This window comes from Mesoplodon densirostris, chromosome 2 (assembly GCF_025265405.1).
Source record: "Mesoplodon densirostris isolate mMesDen1 chromosome 2, mMesDen1 primary haplotype, whole genome shotgun sequence".
Taxonomy (NCBI): domain Eukaryota; kingdom Metazoa; phylum Chordata; class Mammalia; order Artiodactyla; family Ziphiidae; genus Mesoplodon; species Mesoplodon densirostris.
Genome location: NC_082662.1, coordinates 18070341 through 18096959, shown reverse-complemented (window position 1 = coordinate 18096959; position 26619 = coordinate 18070341). Strand labels below are relative to the sequence as shown.

At 58.2% G+C, this 26619-nt stretch overlaps 1 protein-coding gene across 1 annotated transcript; it reads left to right on the top strand.

The window, feature by feature from the left end:
- The first annotated feature begins 302 nt into the window (after positions 1 to 302).
- WNT4 (Wnt family member 4) lies at positions 303 to 26010 on the top strand. The gene is made up of 5 exons (XM_060080630.1): positions 303 to 379; positions 15290 to 15525; positions 24457 to 24588; positions 24685 to 24827; positions 25543 to 26010. The coding sequence occupies exons 1-5, from the start codon at positions 303 to 305 to the stop codon at positions 26008 to 26010; spliced, it is 1056 nt and encodes a 351-aa protein (XP_059936613.1).
- Positions 26011 to 26619: the final 609 nt, after the last annotated feature.

The following is a 26619-nucleotide window of genomic DNA, read 5'->3' as shown; positions in this document are numbered from 1 at the left end:
GCCCAGGTAACCCCATCCTCGGCCCGCCCCCGGCCCGCCCCCCCGGCCGCCCGCCTCCCTCCGCCGCCGTCGCCGCATCCCGGCTCTGGGGCGGCGCTGACAGTCTGGTCCGCGCCGGGCAGCGGGCGCAGCAGCGGGCAGGGCTGCCGGCAGGCACGGAGGCAGAGCCCCGCCGCGCGCGCGCCCCGGCCCGCGCCCGGCGCCGCGCCCCAGCCCGCCCGCGGGGCGCCCACCTGCCGCCCCGACGGGAGGCCCCCAGCGGCCGCAGCCGCTGCCCGGGGCCGGGCGCCCGCGGCGGCACCATGAGTCCCCGCTCGTGCCTGCGTTCGCTGCGCCTCCTGGTCTTCGCCGTCTTCTCGGCCGCCGCGAGCAACTGGCTGTAAGTCGGGCCGGGACCCGGCTGGGCCGGGCGGGGGCCGGGCGGGGCGGGGCGGCGCAGGCCCCGGGGGCAGCGGTCGGTGCCAGGCAGCGCGGGGCAGCGGGCGCGGGGGCGCCCGGCAGGTGTCTCGGCCGCGGGACGCGAGCCTCGTTCGCCCTCTGCACTGCCGCCGACACCGCCCGGGCCTCCCTCCGGACACCCCTCTGCCCGCGTCCCAGCCCAGAGGCTGCAAGGGTGGCGGCGGCTTCCGCACCCCTAGGCGGCCTCGGGAGCCCGAGAGCGCAAGGGGTACGAGAGCGAGACCGCGGCCGGCGTGGGGTGCCGGGCGCGGGGCGCAGACCGGGCTGGGCTGACAGGTCGCCGAGGAAGCCCATTACGGGGAAGAACCCTGGCTCCTAATAACAGGTTAATCCCCAGAAGTCCAGGGGCGAGTTCCCCGCGCCGACCTGCCCCGCGCGGCGCTGCGGGCTGGGCTGGAGGCGTGCAGAGACCTGTTTCTGCTTGGGGGGCGGGAGCCGGGAGAGAAGGAGGGAAGGGACGGGACGCCCGGCATCCGAGAGACCGCAGCGGACGCTGGACGGCCTTGGTTCTCCCTGGGGCAGGAAGAAACTCCGTCCAGTCCTTAAAGAGCACAGCAGCCCTCCACCTCCCTCAGTCTCACCTAAGGAGGGAGGGGTAGTGACCGCTGATGACCTGTCTGTTTCTCCTTGACTGGGCCTGGCTCAGGGGACTCCCTGGGAAGATTGGCTCGGGGGGTGGGGGGATTCTAAAGGATGAGCTTCCATGAGTGGGTGAACAGGGAAGCAGGAGGACCCTGGACCCCTTCTTCATCTCCCTCAGTCACCATTCCCCCAGTCCCAGGCTTAACCCTGGTCCCAATTCCTTCTGCCCAGAGCTCTGCCCCCATCGGCTGTGGGCAGCCAGTGGGGAGACCAGCTCCAATATTGATCTGAAAAGCATGAGGTGGGAAGGGGGATCGCCAACAGCGTAGCTGGGGTTTCCATGGAGACAGCAGGAGAGGAAAAAAAATTCTCTCTGCATCAAGACCAAAGAACAAATATCTCCCATGAAATTGCCCCGAGTGTCCAATGGCTGTTGCTATGAGGTCATTGCAGCCGCCAGGGCCCCGCAGGCTGGAAGGAGTGTGTTCGTTGGGGTCAGAGCCACCCAGGGCTTGGGGGACGGAGGTGATGTGGAATTCTCCCAGCTGTTCTGAGAGCAAGAGTGAGCGACTCCAAGGCAGGCTGAAGTGGCTGCGGAGCTTTTGTTTTTCTTGGAGACTGAATTCGATTAACACTTCAGGGGCAGTGGCAAAGTGTACAGAAACCAGGGCACCACCAGCTGCCTCCCACTACCCACAGTAGGCCATCCCCCTGAGAGGGGCCTGGGTCGCAGAGCCGAGGAGGGGAGCTGATTTGGACTTGGGGAAGTCCGGGGTCCCTGGAGCTGACTCTGGAAAGCATGGGTTCAGAGCCGGGGTCTCCAGAGCGAGCGTGAGCAAGAACTGGGTATGACCAGCCCAGGGCTGAAGGCTACTAAAAGGCAGAGGAGGAAGCGGTGGTCCAAGGGTCTGACCCAGGCCGTCGGGAAAGAGCGCGACATCCACAGTGGAAAGTCCTTCAAGAGCAGCTAGCGTTTTGGCTCATTTTACAGATGAGGAAACTGAGGCCCCAGAAGGGGAAGCTACTTGCTCAAACTCAGAGCTGAGAACTGAACCCAGGTGCTCTGATTCCCAGCCAGTGACACACGCCCTTCCCTGAAGCCATCCCAAGGTTGAGCCAGTGTGGCCCAGGTGGTGTCACCACCCACCCTCAGCCACATCCCAGCCCAAAATCCCAGCCAGGAAGGCAGCCCCAGCTTTGGGTCACGCAAACCATGGGGAATTCCAACAGCTCAGTTCTCGTGCTGCGCCATGAGGGGGGTGGGGTGAGGAGGGGCGGCCTTCTCAAGAGAAGAGAGGTTGGCAAACCTGTTCTCTGCAGCCGCGATGGTTCAGGTTGCCACGAAGCAGGTCTCCAGATGACCCAGCTCACTCCTGCTCCACCCTGGGCTTCGAGCCAAGGGTCTCTCTGCTCAGCCCAAGGCAGGGAGAACAAGGGGCTTCCCAGGACGCTGCCAAACCAGAGAGGCTATGATGGAGAAGAGATCTCTGGGCACATTCCAAGACAGGGTCCATCCCCAGGCCAGGGACTGGTCCAGCTCTGGGGGAAATAGATGTCACAGCCTGGTCTCCAAGAGGAAGACAAGATAAAAGCAGATCACGAATGGATGAGACCATGGACATGCTGCTGCTGTCAGAGGAAAGAGTTGAGTGTGAGCTGGAGTGGTCATGGAGGGGACTTGGCCTGGAGGTTGTAGAATCATGGCAGTAATGATGATAGTAGCTGCCCCTGTACTAGCTAAATCCTGACAACATCTGAATCCCATTTTACATATGAGAAAATTGGGGATCACAGAGGTAATTGCCCCAAGTCACCTAGCTAGTAAATGACAGAGGCATCTGACCCAAAAGCTACCTCTAGAAGGAAAAGCTTCTGGCGGGCAGATGTCCATCCAGGCATGGTAGCTGGCACTGTGTCTTTTCAAGTGTGAGCCACGCTGGAGGTCTGGCCCCAAGAGGATGGCTGGCAGCGCTCTCAGAGGGGCAAGGCCCGGGTGTCCACTCCCCTTCTAATACCTGGAATCAGGCTTCCGTCCAAGGTCGGCTGGCTGGCCGGTTGCAAGAGCCAGTGCTATCTGTTGTCTCCGAAGGGCGGGTGGCCTGGAGGGGAGGCCAGGTGTCCCGCTGTGTGCAGCTGTTGGGCAGGATGGAGCTTGGAGATGGGAGGGCTGTGCAGCCTGAGGCCTGGGCAAGCCCAGAGAAGCTGGAAGCTGTTGATTAGACTTGTGTCTGGCACCAGGAGTGAGTTGACAGCTTGTGGCAGCTCCCACTGAGGGAGGGATGGAGGGATGAAAACAGTCCATCGGTGGAAGGCCTGGACTCTGCCACAGACCTGGGCTCATAAATGTCTCTGAATGTTCCCCCCGGCACTGGGGCTATGCTGGAAGTCGGGAGACCAGGGTTCCAGTCCCAGCTTGGTCCCCAGTGCTGGGCGGCCTTGGATGTGCCTCTTTTTCCCTCTGGGCCACAATCCTCAGCAGATTGTTCTGAACCCCAAATGGAAGAGTTAGAGAATAGATAAACTAAAGTTTTATCATTGTGGGTTTCCTGAAGAAAGGCAGTGATGCGCTATGCTGGGGCCCCAGCGGAGGCCCAGTAGGCGAGGGCAGGGGGCCTGTGCTACACTCAAAGGTAGTCCAGCAGAGTGGCTAGGACAGATTGTATGCAGTTCCATCCCAGGTCTGCCACTGACAAGAGTAGTGACCTTGGACATGTTACTCAACCTCTCTGAGCCTCGGGTTCCTCATCTGTAAAATGGTACCCATGCTTGGGGGTGACGAGGCCAGAGAGAGCCCGTGCATGTGGCATGCTGAGAACAGTGCCAGGCACAGCGATAGAAACTGCAGCCATGGCTGCTGCAGGACGTGGAGGGCAGCTGTCACTGAACTGGGGGAGCTGTGCCCCTGCTTACAGAGATGATGGAGGGAACGGACCTTCAGGCTGCTGCCCCTGAGCGCCATCTACCCAAAACAGTGCTGTCCAGACCCTGTGATCTTACACAGGTCACACAGGTAGGATCCGAGGCTGCCGCCTCCCTGCTCTTCAGCCAGGGCCCCTGCAAGAGCCTCACCGAGCCAGGGAGACCAGCCGGGCTCCCGGGCAAATCCTGCCAGACAGAGGGGTTGCTGCTGGGAGTGCCCTTCGGTGCCCCTGGGGGAGGCATCTCCCTGCGCACTGGATCTGACTGCCCACAGGTGTGCGCCTCCGTCTCTGGGCCAGGCTCCCATGTGCCTGCTCACGCAGCAGAGGCGTGTCACTGCCCTGCCCGTGGGCAGAGTGAGGGCTGGCACTCTGGGTGCAATTTGCTGGCCCAGGTGTGGGCAGAGCCAGCCAAGATGTGCAGTGCCAGCCCCACAGGTAAAGGTGTGGTCTGTCTCCCCCGAGAAGTGTCAGCCTAGTCTCCAGCTATAAGGGATCCCTCGCTCCCTTCTAAATAGCAAAAACCCACCCCCTTGGATCACCTCCCATGGCTCTGGGCATTGAATCATAATCACTACACACCCACAGCTGTTTACAGTCTACACCAGGATTTCTCAAATCCACCATTGATATTTGGGGCCTGTCCTGTGCACTGTAGGATGTTTACCAGCACCCCTGGCCTCTCTATCCGCTAGACACCAGTAGCACCCGCCCAACTAGGTGACCACCAAAAATGTCCCCAGACATTGCCAAATGTCCCCTGGAGGGCAGAATCACCCCTGGTTGAGAATCGGTGGCTGACAAAGCATTTTCACAGCCATTTCCCTATGAGAACCACATAACCTCTCCCCCTCCCGCTTCAGAAGAGGGAGTCTGTATTCTCTTCAGCCCCACTTCAGAGGCCCAGAGGTGCAGTGACTTCCCCAAGGACATTCTGCACGTCAGAAGCAGGACTTGAACTTGACTTGCTCTCACATGTCCAGATCTCATGGTTTTTATCCCCTGCCTATAGAACTGTCTCGTATTGTATATAACTATAGTCTAATAATGTGGCTCCTTCTACAAGGTTATAAACCTCTGGAGGCCGAGGCTGTGACATCAACCCTGCTCAGCAGTCTCAGTGCCTGGCATATGTCTGGCATGTAGTAGGTGCTCAGTCAACATTTGATAAACAAACGAAGGACAGGCCTGTTCGCTCCAGAGGGTTGTAAGTTGCTGGCACATCGTGCCCCACTTTCAAAGACCTCGAGTGGGAGGGAGGCTCTGCTCTACTGCCTTGAGCCTCAGGTGATGCTAAGATGTGCCAAAGTGGGTGTCAGGACGTGTGGCTGTCACCCGGCAGATGCGCTGCCCTGGCCCGCAGCTCCCGGCCAGGCCACCCGCTCAGAGCCAGGCTAAGCACTCGTTCCCCTCACCCTACTCCCAGGGCCCCGGGACCAGGCTCTGCCCGAGGGGTTTGCTCAGGCAGCAGTCACGACCCAGCTGTCTGCTGTGGCTTGACTTTCTTCCTTCAACCCTGGATTAGGAATTGAGCAACTCAGCATCTGACAAGACAGTGCTCCCCAAACCTGTTGAAACTCGCCCAACTCGGGCCCTGTGGGTGCATTTGGAAAGCTGAGCAATTGTACCACGGCTCCTCCTCTTGTTCCTCCCTCTGGGAAGAAGGGCCTGGCCTGAGCCAACTGGGCACGGAGTTGGCCGGGGAGCCGCTGATGGGGGTGGGGATGCGTCACAGCTGCCCCCACCCCAGTCACCCCCGCTCCAAACGAGCTTGCAAGAGCTGCTCGGCAAACTCAGCTGGGAGGCGAAGCTGCGACCCCATGGTTGCTGTCCAGATTTCTACAGGAGTTGCCAGGTTTTATCTCTGAGTCCTGAACTGCGTCTTCTGTGATTCAGCCAAACCCAGGAGAAGGCATGCTCCCTGCCGTGACACCCCCCCAGCTCCCCCTTCCCCGCTCCAAACCCCTCTCCACCTCCCCCATCTCCTGGCAAACTTGAAACCAAACTCTGTTTTTAAAGTTCCCTGGCCAAGTCAGAACCCCCGCAGCAGAGGGGACCTGGTCTGAGAAGAGAGGCTGGGCGGGGAGGGTGGAAGGAGGGAGGGATGTGTCCTGGGAGGGAAGGAACCCCCTGACAGCTCGAAGTTCACAGGGGAACTTTGGAGCGGCCCATTGGAAGCAGCATGAAATTGCTGATGAAACTAGAGGGGGCCTCTTCCCTGCTATGACCCCGGAGGGTGCTTTCAGACCCTGTTTCTCACTCTGTTCACACACACGTCATATCATCGCAGGGTTGGGTCCCAGGAACTCTTTGCCGAGGACTGGAGACAGCAGGGTATTCCTCTTGAGTCAGTGATGCCCAGCTGTCCTGGCACCCCAGGCATAGAGGGCAGAATCACAGCCATCAGAGTCAGGGGGGTTCTCAGAAGTGATCAGCTTAGCCCCCTCCCGGGACACAGAGCCTCCAAGCAGGAGAGTGAGTGCCTGGTAAGCCCTATTCAGTCATGTCAAGCACTTATTTGTCCAGACCTACGCTCCCTCAGGCACTGTGCTAGGCACTTGGGGTCACAGAGCATATTAGTGGTAGAGCTGGATCTCGACCCCAGGTCTCCTGACTGTCTTCCCAGAACTTTCCCTACAGCAGGTGAAAGCAGAGCTGCAGCCCATACACCTAGCCAGTCATCTCTGCTGGAGGTGATGAGCAACAAGGGAGGAACCGAGGTTTTCCCATCTGCCCTGTTGGGGTGGGCGTGCAGGCTCAGCCACAGGCTCTCCCAGGACTGGGCCTTTAGAAGGGGTGCACCAAGGCCAAGGCACTCGCTAGAAACCTGAAGCCACCAGAGCATGAGCCTCAGTCCAGGAAGCCAGCGCTGGCCCTGGACAGCTCATGCAGCTTCCCCATCCCTCCCTGGTCCTCATCCCCAGGGCTCCCTCAGCCGAGCTAGGGAGGACAGTTCAATGGTTCGATGGCTCCAAGGTCAAGAAAGGCACCCTGGGGACGAGGGTTGGATGGGTCTTTGCAAGGGAGAAGCTCTCTGCTGGTAAATTAGGGGGGCAAGGCAAGGTGAGGAAGTGCCTTACATTCGACATCCACTCACCCCACAAGCACACCTGCCCCAGAGAGAGAAGAAAAATTCTCACCTCTGGCACAGCTCTGGAACCATCCAAGTTCAGGTCTGAGTGGCTACTTCCTGGCGCTGAGTCAGCCACCAGCACCCCTGGGAACAAATACTGTGAGATGGGAAATGGGGGGGCTCCCAAATAAGAGGTGGGGGACAGGAAAGACATACAGGGAGCTGAAAATAATGGAAACTGGGATGTCAAGAGACGGAAAATATGGGTGCTGAGGCTTCTGGGAGTAAAGGGAGCTAGGGATCCCAGGAGACAGGTAGAGGGGGAATTAGCACCCTAAGGTACAGGAGTGGGGCCTTGGGCTCCACGCCTGCACGCCCACCCCAACAGGGCAGATGGGAAGACCTTGGTTCCTCCCTTGTTGCTCAGAGGAGGCTGTCATTTCCCCCCAGCTGGGGAAATGCACTGGGGACAAAGAGAATGTGACCTGGGCATTGAGAACTCTAGAGTTACGCTACGTCTGGGAAGAAGGTGGCGTGAAGGCAGCACCCGCCACCCCACCACCACTGGGAATGTCTTCAAGGCCAGCCCCTCCTCGCTGGCTGCCCCTCCAGGGGGTTCAGGCCAGTGACAGCAACTCCTTCCATGGCCTGAGTAGCTGCAGAGACCACCAGCCCAGATGCTGTCCAGGCAGCCACATAACCCCTGAGACATTGCCCTCCCCAGCACCCCTCACTCCTGAAAGCAGCCCTGAAAGATGCCTTCACCATAGTTCAGAAGAGACATGGGGCTCTAGAAAGACTCATCAATCGAAGAAGAAGACCACCTTCCTCAAATCATTGTCCACTGATGCCTAACCATCATGCCCTCGATGCCCTGGGCTATCTCTGGAGCCTGATCAGCCAGCCCAGGCTTAGGAGCCAGTATGACCTGTTTTCAAATCCTGACCACCACTGACACGGCCTTGAACACATGCCTCTCTGAACCTCAGTTTCCTCATCTGTAAAATGGAGGGGATGGGGCTTCCTTGGTGGCGCAGTGGTTAAGAATCCGCCTGCCAATGCAGGGGACACGGGTTCGAGCCCTGGTCCGGGAAGATCCCACCTGCCGCGGAGCAACGAAGCCCGTGCGCCACAACTACTGAAGCCCACATGCCTGGAGCTCGTGCTCCACAACAAGAGAAGCCACCGCAGTGAGAAGACCGCATACCACAACAAAGAGTAGCCCCTGCTCACCGCAACTAGAGAAGGTCTGTGCGCAGCAACGAAGACCCAACACAGCCAAAAATAAATAAGTAAAATAAATGTTTATTAAAAAAAAATGGAGGGGATGATACCCACCTGGACAACCCTGCATGGATATATGGATATATATCCATATAAGGATATAGTAAAGCATGTGGCTGTTGTTTGAAGAGCACAAATGACAAGGGACATGAGGTCCTTTTCTTCTAGTCATCTAGTCCCATGAACGGTTTCCAAGTCCCCTGGGCACACCTGAGCTAGTCCTACATCCCCACTGTCCCTGCCCTCCCCACCCCAGTGTCCCCAGCTCCTAATCTCCTAACAGGACCATCCCCCCCCCATCCCATCCCTCATACTCCCAGTCCTTGGAGGATCCATCTGATGAGCCAGAATCACCGGAAACATGTTCACTAACTCTGCATACTCCGTCCGGAGACTATCAAGAATCTACAGTTGGGGGGACTTCCCTGGTGGTCCAGTGGTTAAGAGTCCTCACTCCCACTGCAGGGGGCACGGGTTTGATCCCTGGTCAGGGAACTAGAATCCCAAATGCTGCGTGGCCAAAAAAAAAAAAAAAAAAAAAAAATCGACAGTTGGGATCGAGGCTGAAGTGATCCACTGTGCCCCATGAGCGTGTGCCCTGCCCTCTGGAGTGCTCCGCTGAAAAACAGGCTGGGAACCCAGGTGGAAGAGAGCTGATGGAACCAAGCCAAAGAAGACAAATGAGCAGAACTGTCTGGGGTCCAGAAGAGGGTCCAGCTCAATGGACTATGACAAGGCTTTGAGAGGGCAGTGATGATGACGATGATGACAATGATGATAAACATCTTAATGATGATTACGTAATACTGTTGCCAACAGGGGAAGAGTGCCTACTCTGTGACTATTTAATTCACTTAAGCCTCCTGAGATCAGAACTATTCTTCTCCCCATTCTAGAGGTGAAGACACTGAGGCTCAAAGATGTTCCCTCTCTTGCCTCAGTAACACAGAGATGGGACGCTGACCCAGACGGTCCATCTCTCCTGCACAGTGCACCACGCTGCCTGCCACGCAAAGGGATAAGAGTCTCCAGGGTCGGGACACTGTGGGGAAGAGGACAGCAGGAGACTAAGACCACGGGTACAGAAACCCTCAAAGGTCTGAGGACAACTGGGGGTGTGGACGGCTCCTGGGGAACGAGGTGCTCCCCACCTGCCTCGAGCGCACAGTCCGGGATGGGTCTGGGTCCCTCTCGCCCTCACCCGGCCACGCCTCCCCAGACCACGCCTCCCCAGGCGGCTCTCGGCTCATCAGGGGCTCATTTCCTTCCGGCTCCTCCTCCTGCCGCTTGGCCGCCTTCCTCCCTGGTGTCGCCGGCAGGCACGACCGCTCCTGAGGAGGCTCTAAATGTGGCCCGGCCGGGTGGGGAGGCCAGAGGGAGGGGGTAGAGAGGCCTGGGCTGGCGTCCCAGCCCCCACCTGGAGACCATGGGGCCAGGACCCACGACGCTCATCTGCTTGGCCTCCCAAACGCTCCAGCTATTTCCCGTCCCCTGTCCTCTTGACGCGCAGAGCAAGAGCTGGGCAGGAGTCGCGAAGAGGTGCGGATTTTCCTCTAGGAATTTGTATATTTTTTTTAAAAAGCAAGCAAACCTGGAAAAGCTTGGGACAAGCCCAGCTAATTTTAGTTTCTAATGAAAACAGCAGGTGGCCGAGAGGATCTGATCTCCCTGGCAGGGCCAGGGCCCTCCAGCCTCGCAGGCTGCAGGCACGGGCCGGGCGTGGGGAGGGCCTCCTGGGAGGAGCCTGAAGGACCGGAGCCCCTGCTGGAGAAGACGGGGCACGAGCTGCCTGGCGGCGGGTCGGCCCGGGATTGGGGGGTAACCTGATCGATGGCACGGCTGTGGCTGGAGTCCTGCGTGGCCGGAGCAGCGGGTAGCAAATGGCTAAGCCTGTGCTCAGCAGTGGCAGGAAGAAGCCAAATCGGGGCGATGCAACCAGAATGAGAGAAGAAGCAGGGATGGCCGAGGCCCTCCACAGGCCGGCCCAGCCCGACGCAGTCAGCGGCCCCCCCCCCCCAGCACACACCCAGGCTCTTGGTCTCCTCCAGGAATGGCTTGTGCAGTTGACATTTGAGCCGGCCCGGCTCCAGGTCAGCAAGTGGCACGCGTGTCTCTGGAGGAAAGGTTGAGCCACCTGAGGGTGCAGAGAGGGGATTCCTGAGGCCCCTGGAACCAGCTGGGCCTTGCCCCTAAGGGTCTCTAAGTCCTCAGCAGACCAAAAAGCCACAGAGCCTCCACTTTCTCCCCTCACCGCCCCGCCCCCAACCCTGAGCACTCTGCCAGGACAGGGGCAGAGGGGACCTAGTCAAGACAGAGCCATCCATTTATGCTGCAAGCATGTATTGAGCACCTTCTAGGTGCCACACCCTCTGCTAGGCATCGAGGAGGCCACGGACTGGACGTGACACCGAGGGTGGCGTTAGCCCCCTGCAGCTGTCAAACAAGGCAGATCCACAACCAGGGTACAGGGGAAAGAGAGGTCCCAGTTTGAGCTGGGTTTGCATTCCAGCTTTGCCACTCACTAGCTGTGTGACTTTGGGGAGTCACTCCACCTCTCTGGGCCTCAGTTTGCTCATCTGTAAAATGAGGCCAGGCACCCTAACCAGATACCAGAACGAGCAAGCAGTGTGGGCAAGGGCGTGTGATGCCTGGGGTCCTAACTCTCCCCACTCCATTCCCAGTTCCATTTCCAGTTCTGATACCCAGCCCTTCCCAGGCAAGACCCTGGGATCTGAGAGAACCAGAGTGAGTTGGGGCCATGCCTCCTGTGGCATGGCAGGGGACAGCTGTAGAGCCAGATGAAGGCAGGGGCTGGGGGTGGTGGGCATTGGTGCCAACCTTGGGGGCAGGGACACTCCTCAGCGGAAGAGGGTTCTCAGCCTCTTCCTGGAAGCTGTCCCAGTGACTCACACCCATGGCAGGCCAGCAGCTCACCCCTAAATCCCTGTTACTGTTATTTCAGCCTGTGTCCCTCGTTGAGTCCTGAGCTTACAGGAGGCGGGGGTGGGTGGCCCCTCAGGTCCCTTTCACGCCTCTTCAATGGCAGGGGCTCGGTCTATCTGCCTGGCATGGGGCCAGGGGGACTTTGAGGCTTGAACCCACCCCCCGTCCCAGCGGACTGTGACACAGACCCACTCATTTATGGTACCGTGTGGAGACAGGCTCCGAGTGGGGCGGGCACTTGCCCAACGTCCCACAGTGCGTTGGTGGCTCAGCCAGGCCTCCCCAGCTTGTTCCTCCTGCCCAGAGAACCCCTGCCTTGAACACAGAAGCCAGGGCCCAGCACAGCCCCACCTGGCCCCTTGGCAGGACACAGAGGGAGCAGAGGCTGAGATGGGGTCAGGTCAGCTCTGTGCCCCCATGTCACAGAGGGAATAGGGGGCCCCACCTTCTCCTAGAGACCAATCCTGGCATCTGAGCAGGAAAGGATCTAGCTTTAGGCCCAGTTGCTAGTCCCCTCACCCGTGGCTTCCCAAACGTGTACCTGGCCCACGGCCAGTAGCCGAGCTCTTGGTGCCCCCTGCAGGCCAAGAGCACCAGGTGGGACTAGCTCCGTAGCTGGCAGAGGCGGGGGATGCACCTAGGTAGGGCAGAGGAGCCGTCAGCCCCCTCCCCTTGCAGATACACCCTCCCCGGACCCCCAGCCACCTTCCCACCCTTGTCTCCCTTCTGAGAAGCTCAGGCTTCTGCCCAGGCCTCTTCGGGACACTACCAGCCTCTGTGCATCCTCTGGGCAGGACCTGGTAGAGAAGGCTGTGAGGCTCCCGGGAGGCAAGGAATTCAGGAAAAGTGAGGGGAGGTGGGACTGCCTCAGCCCAAGACCACCCACCTCCCACCAGCCTGAGCTGCCAGGGAAGGGCGAGATCTTCACAACTACGGCGCACCCAAGATGTGCCGGCCGAGAGCCAGATGCACCAGCCACGTCAAATCACGTTAATTTCTCACAGCAGCCTGTGGGATTGCCAGATCAAGAAAGCCAGACGCAGAGAGGCCCCGCAGCTTTGAGGAGGAGAGAGGGTCCCAGAATCAGATTCCTTGGGACTTAGAAAGAAACATCCCCAGTGGTTACTCACAGACTTCCCCTAAAGTGCCCTCCAGGCCATTGCCAGCCTGGCTTCACAGCTGCTGCTGGGAACGTGTGAAAAGCCCAGATGCCCACCAAGCCCTGCCTGGAGTGGGGCCCAGACACCTGCACTTTCAGCAAACCCCACAAATGTTTCGATGCGCAGCCAGATATGAGAATCATCACTCTGGTCCAGCCCACGTGCCTGACAAATAGAATCCAGCTGCTGATTGTACACCCCCGGGGGTGGAGAGCTCAGCAACCCGCAGGCGGCCCACCAACTGCACCCTGACCCGCATCCTTAGGTCAAACGAACCCAGCTCCCACCAGCCTCTGCCCACGGGTGACGTTCAAGTCCTTGAGCCACATAAAAGAATACTGTCTCTACCAAAGGTTTTGAAGTCAGGCAAAACCAGGTTCAAGTCCTGGCTCTGCCTTTACTAGCTGTCTGACCTTGCCCACAAAGCAAAGTACTTAACTTGTCTGTGCCTCAGTTTCCTCCTCTATAAATGGGGGTTCATTGGCTTGCTGGGAGGATTAAATGCAATCATGTAAGTAAAGTCTTAGGCTTTACTGATTAAGGGCCATACAAGTTACCTATTCTTATTGTCATTGTCATAAAAATCTCCTATATCTTACTAGGCTTTCTGTGTGCTTTTCTATCTGGGTACCATGCATTTATTCATTCCTTCACTAAGTAAACAGATGTCGAGTTCCTGCCCCATTGCCTGAGGCCCCACGTAAGACCATCTTTCACATACAGGATCCCTTTAGCGCCTGACAACAGTTCCCTGACTTGGCCACAATCGGTGGTCTCCCCCTCACATTACAGGTGGAAAAACTGAGTCCCAAAGAGCAGTGGCCTTTGTCCTTCAGACAAGAAATCTGTGCAGCTTCCCTAGTAAAGATGCACTGGCAACTTCACCTCTACCACCCAGAGAGCCATTGCCCTCACCCCCCCATCAAGCAGACCTGGGCTGCTGCACTGGTTCACTGTGGTCCCTGGGGCAGTGGGACACTTGCTCTGCTTTTGTTCAGAGCCCCTGATCTGTGGGGCTGAGGCTGAGGGTAGAGCCAGGGTCTGAGTCTCCTGCTGGGAGGTGGTGGGAAGGCCCCTTTCCTTCTCTGAGCTTACCTGTAAAATAAGGAGTCTGGACCAGACCACCTGTCAGGGAACATTCCTTAAGGCTGTGATTCCGTGCATCCTGCTGCTCCTCCAAGAATCTGGATGGCAGCTCCAGGCAGCCCTGCCTGCCCTGGGAGGTGGCAGGTGCATCTCCCACTGAAGAGCGGGGAAAGGGAGGCAGGGGAGGGAGAGGGGGCCTTCCAGAGTCACCACTCAGCTCTCCTTCCACCATTAGGCACTTGTGTGCCTACTATGTGCACTGGGCCCTGGCCAGGGACGCTGGGATGGGGTGAGGGGACAGCTTGAGGGGCAGTGGTTGCAGCACAAGCCTCAGGGTCATCCAGACCCAGGCTCCAATCCAGGTCTGCCCTACAAGTTGGCTGACCTTGATGGTCATCACTGCTCTGAAACATGCCTGGCACTTAGTAGGTATTGTGTTAATGCACACCCTTCCCTCAAGGGAAACACCAGTTTCTTCCTCACAGGGTCTTCCCCTAGCTCTGCTCCCACCCCGGTGAGTATTTTTGTATCTTACTCCTGGCCCCCTTGCCTCCTGGTCCAGATTGCAAAGTGGCCATCATTAGGGACTTCCCTGGTGGTCTAGTGGTTAAGACGCCATGCTTCCAACGCAGGGGGCGCGGGTTCGAACCCTGATCGGGGAACTAAGATCCCACATGCCACGCAGCACGGCCAAAAATTTAAAAAAACAAAGTGGCCGTCATTAGACAGGGCAGAGCCTTCCAGGGCCCTCATGGAGGGGGTCGGCAGGGGAAAGGCCCATGGGGTTTGGAGGGGTTTGAAGCTTGGCTCTGACACTTGCTACCTGGGTCACCTTGGGCATGTTACCCTCTTAGCCTTTATTTTGGAATCCATAAGATGGTCATAATAATTGTCACCTCATAGATTTGGGGTGAGCTGGCAACAGGAAGAAGTGCCTGCCGCCGTGCACAGCACACGGTAGGTGTCCAATCAACAGTAGTGCTCTCTGTCCTCTGCTGAAAGGGATGCAGTAAAGCCCCTTCCCACATATGCCTGGCCCCAGAGTGCCTTGGACATAAGCTATCTCATCTGGATTGTATATCCTCGCTATAACCCTGTGAGGTGGGGCAAGCATTGGTGCCCCATTCTCTGGCTGTAAAGACTCCAGGGGCTGAGGGGAGAGCATGGCACACTTTGTTTTCAAAGCCCCCTCCCCCAGCACTATCCCCAGCCCCCCAGCCCTCACTGCCCTTATTGTCCTAAGTGCTACAGCAGTGACACTGGTCCCTGCCTGGTGGCCCTGGGATATGGCTGGCAGTGAAGATCGTGACCTTGTAGCCAGAGGTGGGCTTAGGTCACTGGGGTCTCTGCCTTGGGAGGGGAAAGAGACACACCAGGGCAGAGAGCGGCTCCAGCCTCCCATCTAGAGGGCATTTCGACATGAAGGGCTCGGAGCCCATGGGCGAGGTCTAGGGTAACATCGGGGCACAGATGCCAGTGCAGGGGCCACCCAGGCAGGGAGGGATCCCACGGGGGTCTGTCAGCCGCCCTCCCAGTGCTCTCCCTGCTTTGGCTAACTTGAGATGGAGGCCTTGTGCAAGACAGCACTTCCCCCCTTCTGGCCCTGGCAACCAGGCAGGAGGGCTGTCACTGGATCCAGAGAGAAGCCGACCTCCAGGACCCGTCCCTGGTAGAACTGGCTCCCAGAGACCTGGGCAGGGCGTGGCCTCAGCCGGGGCGTGGAAGGAGGAGGGAGGGGGCTCAGCATCACGTCCTACCCCCATCCCCAACCCCCCTCTCCCCAGGTACTTGGCCAAGCTGTCCTCAGTGGGGAGCATTTCAGAGGAGGAGACGTGCGAGAAGCTCAAGGGCCTGATCCAGAGGCAGGTGCAGATGTGCAAGCGGAACCTGGAGGTGATGGACTCGGTGCGCCGTGGCGCCCAGCTCGCCATCGAGGAGTGCCAGTACCAGTTCCGGAACCGGCGCTGGAACTGCTCCACGCTCGACTCGCTGCCTGTTTTCGGCAAGGTGGTGACGCAAGGTGAGGGAGGGGCTCGCGGGGGTGCTGGGGACCCCGGAAGGGACCACTGTTTCCTGGGGTGGGGACTCATGTGCTCATGAGTGGCCTGACGGGTCCGTCACTCATCACAGGATGCAGATGGAGGCATGGGGGTGGGCAGGACCCAGCAGGCGGCAGTCCCCTGCGGGAGGGCCGAGGGAGGAGGACGCTGTTCTCTGGCTGTGCAGCACAATACGGTGTGCCGTGTTTTCAGTCCTGGAGCCACCATCCCGTTTTAGAGTCAGAAACTGAGGCTTGGGCAGGGGAAGGGACGGAGCTGCCCGGGGCTCCTCAGAGGGTGAACAGCAGGAAAGAATTCAGACCCGGGCTTCCAGCCCCCCAGCCCCGTGCTATTTTTACCTTAGCACTGGCCTCACCTATGCAAGCGCATCTCGTTCGTCTGTACCTTTGACGAACCATGTTGAGGCTCACTTGCCCAGCCCTGAGACCCCGGGAAGAGCAGCACCCAGATCCTGTCCTCCTGAGCTCACAGTGGAGGCAACGAGGACACCTCAGTAGGGGCAGTGGCTCTCACACCTGTAGCACCAGCTAGGGACCAGGCACTGTTTAAGTGCTTTAAGTGATATGAACTCATCTGGCCCTTTGAGATGGGCTTCCGTATTGCAAATGACGAAACTGAGGCACACAGAGGTTAGGTAACTCGCCCAAGGTCACAGAACCAAAAAGTGGCCAAGCCAGGACTTGAGCCCATGCAGTCCAGCTCCAGGGTCTTGCTCTTACCCAGGATGAGAGGGGACACAGGACCCTCGGGGGCACAAGGGTGGACCCCTGCCCCAGCCAGGGCGGGTGCTCAGGGAAAGCTTTCCCAAGGAGTGGGTCCTCGGCTGACACCAGAAATATGAGAAGGCATCAAGCCAGAGGAAGATGGGCCAGGGCATAGAGAACGTTCCATGCAACTGGAAGTCTCCTTAAGAGGTCACCAGGTCAAGCCGCTGCCCTCGAGGGAGCCCTCTAAACCAGCTGCCTCTTTTTCTACTTCCTGAGTGTGAAACTGACACTAGTCCACAGACCCCTTGACTTGCTCAGGCAGCAGGAAAGCGTTCCTGGGCCAACCGTTGTCTTGGCACCTGTGGTCCTGGACAGCGAGGGCTGCTGGGCTTGTGGCAAAACCATTTGGATGTTGTTGGAAACCAACTGGGATAGAAATTTGGAAGCCATTCTCCTGGGAGTTGGCAGGGGCCAAAAAGGCACGATTATGCTTGGCATGACTGAACATTGCTGCTTCGGAGAAGAAGCAAAGGCCCAGTGAGTGGCCTGGGAGCGGAGGCCCTCCCGGGACCACGGTGCCTTTGCCAAGGACCCAGTGCTGTCTGTTGAGGCCCAGACACTAGGCTCAAACAGCAGAGCCTGGGCACAGGAAGCCCGTGGCACACAGTAGGTGTTCCATGTTTTAGGTGGACTAATGAATAGACTGGCAGGGTTACATGTGCCAGGCCCTTCATACCCCCGTGCCTTTTTGCACATGCTATTTCCTCCACTCCCAAACACCCAGCCCTCTTTCTCCACCAGCTCAGCAGCTCCCTCCTCCAGTCTGCCCAGCTCCTGCAAGCAGATGGTTGCTTTTTCCACTGGGCTCCAAAGCTCTTTGTTCATGCTGGGGTTTTTTCCCTTTTTTTTTTTTTGGTAATTGTTTTGATATAATTTCAAACTTACAGAAAAGTTGCAAAAATAGTACAAGGAATTCCCATATACTCTTTTTTTTAAAAAATCTCTATGTGATGGGTTTATTCAGTCAGCTACTTTCATTTTCTTCTTTTTAAAATGAGGTATAACTGACATATTATATTAGTTTCAGGTGTACAATGTAACGATTCAGTAAGTCTCATTAACATCCATCACCACACAGTTGCAAACATTTTTTTCTTGTGGTGAGAACTTTCAAGATCTACTTTCTTAGCAACTTTCAAATATGCAATACAGTATTATTAACTATGGTCACTACGCTGTACATCACATCCTCATGACGTATTTATTTTATAACTGGAAGTTAGTACTTGTTGACCCCTTCACCCATTTTGCCCACCCCCCATCCCTGCTTTTGCCTCTGGCACCGCCAGTTTGTTCTCTGAATATATGAGTTCAGTTTTTCCTGTGAAGAATTGCCTTATACTCTTTACCTAGATTCACCAGCTGTTTACATTTTAACCCATTTGACTTATCAATTTCTCTCTCTCTCCTCTCTCTCACTCTCTCTCTCCCTTAATACACACACACGTACACACACACACACATACACTTCTGTCTAAACCATTTGTGTCCACGTGGCTTTCATTACACCTTTCACACTGAACTGTGATGCCTGTCTCCCCCACCCCCTCCCCCATGCCTAAACCTTGAACTCTTCCAAGGCAAGGGTAATGTCTCATTTACCAGCTTCCCAGTGCGTGGCAGAGCCTGGCATGGAGGAGACAGTCAAGGGATGTCATCCAGTGGCAGAGAGCAAGTCGGGGCAAGGACTCAAGGGGCAGACGAGGGGAGGCATGGGTCAGTGCGGCCTGATGCAGGTGAGGGACCCCGTCGAGAAGTGCTTTCCTCACCTGTGTTTGCACCAGGAACCAGGGAGGGGGCCCAGCCCCGGCTCATCAAGTTCAGGGAGATGCTGAGAATCCTACCAGGCTTGGCTGGAGCCTGCTGTGGACTAAAGTCCAAGTGACTTGGTCAAGCATCCAGTCTCCTCGGGGCTGAGTCAGGGCATGCACTCGCCAAGCCAGCCACATGCCAGGCAAGGGCAGTCGTGTTTGGAGGAGTCTGAACTCTTCCCATTCGTCCATCCCCTCACTTTTGCATTTTCCATTTTCTTCCCTAGTAAAATTCCTCCTGGAAAAGTCTCAATTTATCTCCACTGAGCAAGAGACGGGACTTGTCCCTCCCGAGGCCACAGTGCTGCTCTTGGAGGGTCTGGGGTTGATGAGGCCGTGTGGGGGAGAGCACGGGCAGCAGGACCTTGGGGGAGGGACCTCACTCCTCCGAGCCTCAGTATCCTCACCTGTCAGTGGGACCTGCACGTGTGCTTACCTCATAGGGGCATCACCATTTAGGGTGGACCTTGACCCCAGAAAAGCCATCCGTCCTCACCAGCTGCTGTGATCTGGGGCAGCAGCCGGCTGGGCAGGCCTCTCTCACAGCCCCCAGGTTTAGGGGTTGGGGGGCTAGGCCAGTGCCCGCATTCATGGGCTGCCTGGCTGGGGTCCTGACCTCAGACCTGGAAAGGTAATAGCTCACAGATCCCTCCAGGAGCCAGGCCACACTTGGAGGAGAAAAGGAGCCCCATTTGTTGAGGGCCTCCTCGGTGCTGCCTTGCATCCAACCACCCTCACGACAAGTCCGAGCATGTAGTATTGTTCCCACATTACAGCTGAGATAGGAGGCCCAGCAAACAGAGGGTGTGATGCACCTAGATCCGGGACCTGCCGGCTCTTGGCCTGAGTCCCCGGGCAAGGTCCATCCCCTGTCCTAGCCTCAGAGTCCTCCTCCCTGGATTGGAGGGGGGCAACCCCAGGCCCCAGCTCCTGGACTTCCCATCAAGATTCAAAGATGATGTCTCCAAAGGCCTGCCTGACTCCCAGGGCACCTGGGGGTGGGAGCAGCTCTCTTATGGCCGGCACTGCCCGAGGCCGTACAGCTCCAACCCACACCCCCTCCCCTCCCGGGCAGTGGAGACCCCCTGCTCCTGGCCTACAGAGGCAAGACAGACGGTGACATAACGGTGACTGGTGAGGACAGTGTGTAAGTCAGGGCCAAACTGTGCTCTAGGCTGAGAATCTGCCAGAAATTTGGTGAAGTTGGCATCGGGGGCAGCCAGGAATGGGGCAGCCGGTGGTTCTTGGCTGAGCAGGCGTGCAGGGCCAGATGTGGGATGGCCTCTGGGCGGTTTGGTCACTGCTTAATCCCTGTGCCTGGGGCAGAACCTGCACAAGGTAGGTAACTGAGAAGTATTCGTGGAGGGTTTGAGGGCGGGAGGGAGAGGCCAGGGAGTCTGGCGCAAGTCCAGTGTGGCCGTGAGCAGGAGGTGCTGGGGTCTCAGGGTGGGCCGGCCCGAGCAGCACGGGGAGAGGCACGGAAGGCAGTGCAGTCTCCTCTGCGCCTGCTTCCCTCTATCTGTAGACAACGCTGAGCCTTCCCCTGCCTTCTCACACCTCGCTCTGCAAGCTTGATCGTGTCCCTGTCCCGAGAGAGGGGACTCCATGAGCCCTGAGGCCCCTTTGGGCTCTGGCTGCCGTGTCGGGAGGTGATGTGGTGCACTGGTCGTAGCCAAGTGAGGATTCAGCCCAGGCTGTGGTTCCAGTCCCCGCGTGTCTAACCTCAGGGCACCTGACTGATGGTGACTTCAGGCTGGATCTAAGAAGTAGATGCTTTTCAGTCCTGGGCTGTGACTCCCTAACACTTGTGCTCTCACCTTTGTCCTCAGTGTTGGCATCACTTTGGACCCAATGAAGGTGACAACATGTCTTTCTTCTGGGGACCTCTCAGGCCAGCTTTTGGTGCCATCAGATACATCACAGGAGGTCTGGGGAGGGGTTACCCCAGAGACACTTTGCAATGGGGGTTCCTTGAGGACAGGCTCACCTCCGTCTCCCTCGTGCTGGCATAGGGCCTGGCCCACAGCAGGTGGCTAATAAACATCTGGTGAGGGAGGAGGTGTCTCTGTGCTAAGGAAGCTTTTAGCCCAATGGCAAATATGTGGACAAGTGGCCCTCAGGGGGTAAGTTCCCTACCGATATTTGTTAGCAAGTGAATAAAATGGCATTAATCACCCAACAATAACATTCACAGTAGCTACTATGTCTCAAGCTCCTACTCCAGGCCAGTGGCTAAGCACTTCCCATGTTTTACGTCATTAGATTTCCATACCCACCTGAAGAGGTCAGAACTATTGTCAGCCCCATTCTATGGACATAACAACTGAAATCACACATTTAGGAAGTGGCAGAACCAGGACTAGATCTCAGGCCTGCCAGGCTGAGCATCCATGCTCCTCCCAATACCCACCTCTGTCTCCAGGGAGCTGGGAAAGGCCTGTTCTTGCCAGCTCTGTACTGGGCTCGAGCTGGGGCAGAGGAGGTGGTGAGGGACAGCGTGGCCCCTGGAGCTTCCAGTCTGGCTGCAGACAAGCACACAAGACACTTAGAAGATGGAACAGTCCGAGTCCAACTCTGACTGCGTGGGGAGGGCAGGCCAGGCCAGCCAGAGCACCCGGGGTCCCAGGATTCCATGATGGTGGGAGGGATGTGCAGAAGTGCCAGGGCCTGGCCTGCTGGGCCAGCGTTACTTTCCCCATGTTAGAACCGGGAAAGGTCACTACACTAATAAGAGTCTTAACACAGCTTTGTCCAACTCCAAAGCCTTTACTCTTTCTCCTGCCCTACACTGTCTCTTAAATCCAAAGAGGCTTCCTGGAGGTGGTTTCAAGAAAAGGTGAGCCTTTGCAGACAAGAGAGCAAAGGAAATTGGAAAGGCAGGCTGGGGGCAGGGATGGGGAGAGGACAAGGCCAGTGACTTTCTCAGAGGGCCGCGCCTTTCCTGCCCCACCTCCCGAGGACTCCCGCTGGGTCTGCTTTGGAAACATGTAAGTTATGCTCGGAATGACACTGCCATCAGGACATCTGCCTGATGCCCGGGGGATCCCCACGCCTGTGGCTTCCTTTCTAGCCCAACTCAGCCTCATCTGTTTCTCCTCCAAACACTGCTTCCTGCTCAAATGTCCTTCCATCCAGCATCTGGGGAGACAGCGCATGTGATGTGCTCAGAAGAGCACTGTCCTCGAGTGAGGCAGGCCGCGGTTCCAATTCCCTCTTGGCCACCGACTGGCTGAGGGACCCCAGACAAGCCCCCGAGCCTCACTTTTTCCTCCACAGAGCAGAGCTGGAGAGAGCTGGTTGCTCAGGTCGCCATGAGCTCATGGAAAGGCCCTGGCACATCGTAGGCCCTCAGAAAGGGTAGTTATCACTGGATCCCCAGGACAACTCTGAATTCCCAGCCCCAGGCAGCCTTAGCACCTTGGAAAAGATGGCAGTGATGCGGGACCTAGAGGACGCTCAGGATTTAGACCAGTGGAGCCAGGGAAGAAGAAAGAGCAGGAAGAAAGGAGTTGGGTGTGGAATGGGGCAAATGGCATTATGGAAAAGGCAGAAGGCTGTAGGGCAGCTGCTAGCACCTTTGAGAGCTCTGCCTGTCCCTCGGCCGGCTCTGCTGTCCCAGGAGGACAAAGTCAGGACTGCCCTCCCCCTGCAGCTGGAACAGGCAAACCCCCAGACCAGGGAGCAGTTATCGATCAGGTCACCGGGGAACTCCCCTCTGCCACCCTCACAGCCACAGCACAATCCTTTTTCTGTGTCTCAGCGGTCTCTGCCAGGCACCCCACTGGTGAGCAAGGCTCCAGCCGGGCAGAGGGGATGAGCCAGGAGGGGCCACAGCCCTGGAGTCAAGGGATCGGGACCCAGGGCCAGCCATAAAAGGCTGGAGGAGCCGCTGCCATCGGCTCTCGGGACACAGTGGCTCAGCCACATTCTTCAGGCCTTCTGGGGCCTCCTGTGCTGAGCACAGGCCCACTGCTCACCATCCCCCAGTGAAGAACCCACAAAAGGAACTGGACATGTCCCACAGCTCGTGGCTTCACACATGGAGGTGGGAAGAGATGGGCTGTATATTCCTGGGGGCTCCAGGCTCTGGGCGGCAGGATCATGTCAAGGTGGAAACTCTGGAGCTAGGCTGCCTGAGTCCAAATTCTGGCTCCACCACTTCCTGTCTGGGTGTCCTTGGACAGGTGCTTCATGGCTCAGTGCCTCAGTTTCCTTATCTGTAAAATGGGGAGTAAAAGTGTCTACTTCGCAGGGTTGTTGTGAAGAGTATATAAATTATGTCAAGTGCTCAGACAGTGCCCAGCACAGAGTGAGCTCTCTCTAAGCTTTAGCTCGTGTTATTATCTTCCTTCCAGAACCTCTTCCTTCAGGCCCGAGTGGAGAGAACTATAGCGCCCTTGCTCCCGAGGCCAGGACAAGGGGGCCTGTAGTCCTGGCAGATGAGTGTTGGTTGGGGATGAGGCAGGGGTCTCCCTGAGCCACCTCACAGGGAGCCCTGCACCCAAGGCTACTAGCGCTTAGGGGAGGAGGTGGGCCCAGGGCTTGGGGCAGGCCAGGGGCTGCCTGAGGGCCCAGAGAAGCAGAGGAGAGAGGAACATGCCAGGCCAGGAGCTGGGGCCACCCTGCCAGTCCCATCCACCCTAATCCACCCTACTATCTCCTGCTTTCCCTTCCCCCTTGGTCTTTGGGGCAAAGATTTGTGCTGGTTCAGGCCTGGAAATACCAGAAATACCAGAAACTAAAGTCGTCTCTCTTTGGGCGGCCACAGCACAAAACCAACCAACATGATCCTGCTATTAACCTCGATTAACTCGGAGAGGATTCCATCTCAGGCTGTCAAGGCCCCCGTGGCTCCAGCTAAGCCCCCTCATGCCGGCCCAAAGTGTCCAGGCCAGGGCAGAGGGTGGGCCGTAGAAAGTGGGTGGCGGGCAGTATCCCCAGCTCAAGGGCCGAACCGAGAACAGGGCGTCCTGGGCCATGGGGGCCTGAGCTGCCCCCAACCCCAGCGCTCGGCCTCCACTGCCTGTCCACAGACACGGGCACAGAGGAGGTGATTGTTTCTGTCTGACCACGGCGACTGCTCCCCAGGGCAGCCGAGAGCACCGGCCTGGGTGTCACAGAGGTAATTGCCAACCACGAGGCCAAAGCCTCCCCGCTTTGCTCCTGTGGACACAGACACTCCAGCAAGAGACAGAAGGACAGTCACGGGCACACAGAGGCCCTCACAGGGCCCAGAGAGGAGCAGGGCCCGTCTGGTCACACACCCAGCCAGCCGTGTGCACACGCACCACACACACACACGCAACACACACAAAGACACTCCCTCCCACCACCCACACCCCCAGAAAGGGGCTACATAGCAGCTACACCCCCGGAGGCACAGTTCCTAGGAGGATAAAAACACCCATTCAGGCAAGAGACAGGGCAGGCACCAAAATAGAACCACCAAGAAGTCATGGGGCGGAAGGGAAAGACAGGCAGCAGAGGCAGACAGACCGGAGTTTGAGTCCTGGTTCCATCACTTCCTGACTGGACGACTGCGACCCACTTCCCCTCCCCAAACCTGCACTGTGCCATCTGTGAAATGGGCACAGATAAAGCTTCCGATGGTAGAGGGCATCCCCTCTTCAGCAGTGATCCTGGTAAGCGGTGGGGCCGTTGTCCTTACGGTTTACTCTTAGAGGTATAAGGAAGCAAGGTGGTCTCAGAAATGGGCCCAGCCTCAGCAGGAAGGGCTGGGGCAGGTTCCTCGGGCGGGGGACCCCATCAGAGCCTAGAGGGGCCATCTGGGGAATAGGCACAAAAAGAGCTGGGTTGGCAGGCCAGCCTGCTACTTCTGTAGTCCTGCTAAGTTAATTCAGCTCTCCCACGCCTGTCTTGTCTCTCATAAAATGCCGTTAACATCAGTAACCCCCCGGAGAGACTGTGAGAACAGTAAGTGAGGGCGTGCAGAGCGCTGAAGCTGGACCATCTGGCTGCTCAACCACGTGCGGTGTGGCCTGGGACGAGTTGGCTAATCCCTCTGAAAGCGGGGGTAATAATTGTACTCACCCGACGGGTGTGGGGAGGATAAATGACCAGCACACGTGAAGACCGCAGGGCAGTGTCCGGCGTGTGTGAGTATGTTGGCCATTGGTGGGTAAGAATAAGCGCCAGCGCGGCGTGACTCCTGCCCCACGGGAGTCAGCCCGCCTTGCTCTCTCCCTGGGCCTCCGTCGTTCAGGAGTCCCATCTACGCCTCTCCTCTAAAAAGGAGGGTGCGGGGAGGAGCACTGGGACCCAGCCCTGCCCTCCCTCTGCCTCCCTCCCACAGGGACTCGGGAGGCGGCCTTCGTGTATGCCATCTCTTCGGCAGGTGTGGCCTTTGCGGTGACGCGGGCGTGCAGCAGTGGGGAACTGGAAAAGTGCGGCTGTGACCGGACGGTACACGGGGTCAGCCCACAGGGTAAGTGCGGGCGGTGGGGAGGGCATGCGTGGCAGGGCAGGAGCCGGGGCCCGGGCCCTCACTCACACGTGGACCCCGCATGCCCACCCCACCCAGGCTTCCAGTGGTCGGGATGCTCGGACAACATCGCCTACGGCGTGGCCTTCTCACAGTCATTTGTGGACGTGCGGGAGAGGAGCAAGGGGGCCTCGTCCAGCCGGGCCCTCATGAACCTCCACAACAACGAGGCCGGCAGGAAGGTAGTGCGTGCGGCCCCAGCACCCTCACGGCCAGCCGGGAAAGGGCGGGCTCGGCAAGGTCCCCAGACGCTCTCCCCCGCCCACCTGCCCCTCAGAAAACACTTGGGCTCTGGCCGGTACCAGGCAACCCCCGGGGGTTGGGAGGCACGGGGAGGGAGCGGACAGGTAAGCAGGCGTCACAGAACAGTGTGAGCAGCCCCCAGTGTAGCGTACACGTCCCCCAACACGCCCCCACCCACACATATATGTGCACACAGGTGTGTCTCCATCCCTCTTTGTCACGCACACCTCCCCCCCAATAAGTAGCAGGGTTAGGATTTCTCCGTGTCACTGCGAAGACCGTGTGCTTAACTACACCACCATCTGCTATCTCAATACCTACTCTTCAAGGTTCCTGTGCAGGTTCAATGCAGCCATGTTCTTCCCCAACACATCACTTTTCACTGTTTCGTATGACACTGCCCTTTAACATGTCTCTCCTCCATCAACTCCGAGTGCCCCAAGGGCAAGGACAGTATCTTTGTTCCCAACACAGCTTACCAGCCCACCGTGGCATACAGCAGGAGCTTAATACAGAGGAAGCATGACCGTACATCTTTCTCCAATTCTGCGCCATGCCCCCGTCCCTGCCCCCGCTCGTCCGCCCCCCAGCAGCCCCTCCCCGGCCTCCCCTGACATCTCCTGATGGCCCCTCTCCCCTCCCCGCCCCCCGCAGGCTATCCTGACTCACATGCGGGTGGAGTGCAAGTGCCACGGGGTGTCGGGCTCCTGCGAGGTAAAGACGTGCTGGCGAGCCGTGCCGCCCTTCCGCCAGGTGGGCCACGCGCTGAAGGAGAAGTTTGACGGCGCCACGGAGGTGGAGCCGCGCCGTGTGGGCTCCTCCAGGGCGCTGGTGCCACGCAATGCGCAGTTCAAGCCGCACACAGATGAGGACCTGGTGTACTTGGAGCCCAGCCCGGACTTCTGCGAGCAGGACACGCGCAGCGGCGTGCTGGGCACGAGGGGCCGCACGTGCAACAAGACGTCCAAGGCCATCGACGGCTGTGAGCTGCTGTGCTGCGGCCGCGGCTTCCACACAGCGCAGGTAGAGCTGGCGGAGCGCTGCAGCTGCAAGTTCCACTGGTGCTGCTTCGTCAAGTGCCGGCAGTGCCAGCGGCTCGTGGAGCTGCACACGTGCCGGTGACCGCCGCCCAGCCCTGTGCCCAGCAACCACCTAGTGGCCCAGGGAAGGCCGATAATTTAAACAGCCCCGCACCACCCACCCCAAAAGATACTGGTTGTATTTTTTGTTTTGGTTTGGTTTTTGGGTCTTCATGTTATTTATTGCCGGAACCAGGCAGGCGACCCCAAGGGCACCAACGGGGGCCTCCCTGAAGCCTGGGCCTTTGTGGCTGCCACTGACCAAAGGGACTTTGCTCATGCCTCTGGCTGCCCACATGTGGCCACTGCTGACCACTCGTTATCTGTACCTGTTTTTCCACTTGCAGACTTAAGGTGGGTAACGAAGTGTTGCAGCCACATGCCTACTGACCCTGCCATCTAGGGAAAGGGGCAGCCCTATGGCAGGGGAATGGTGCCATCTTGACGGCAGTTGCACCCCACACTTACATACGGACCCCGGGCAGCTTCAGCCTGGTAGCTTTGTCTCTCAAGCCCCGTGGAAAAGGAATGGGCAGACACCAGGTCCAGGGCAGAGGGTTAATTTCAGGCCTCCAGCCGGAGCAGCCGGAGGTTCAATCTCTGTGGGACCCTCCAGGCAAGAACAGCAGATGAGGCGAGAGCCAGTGAAGGC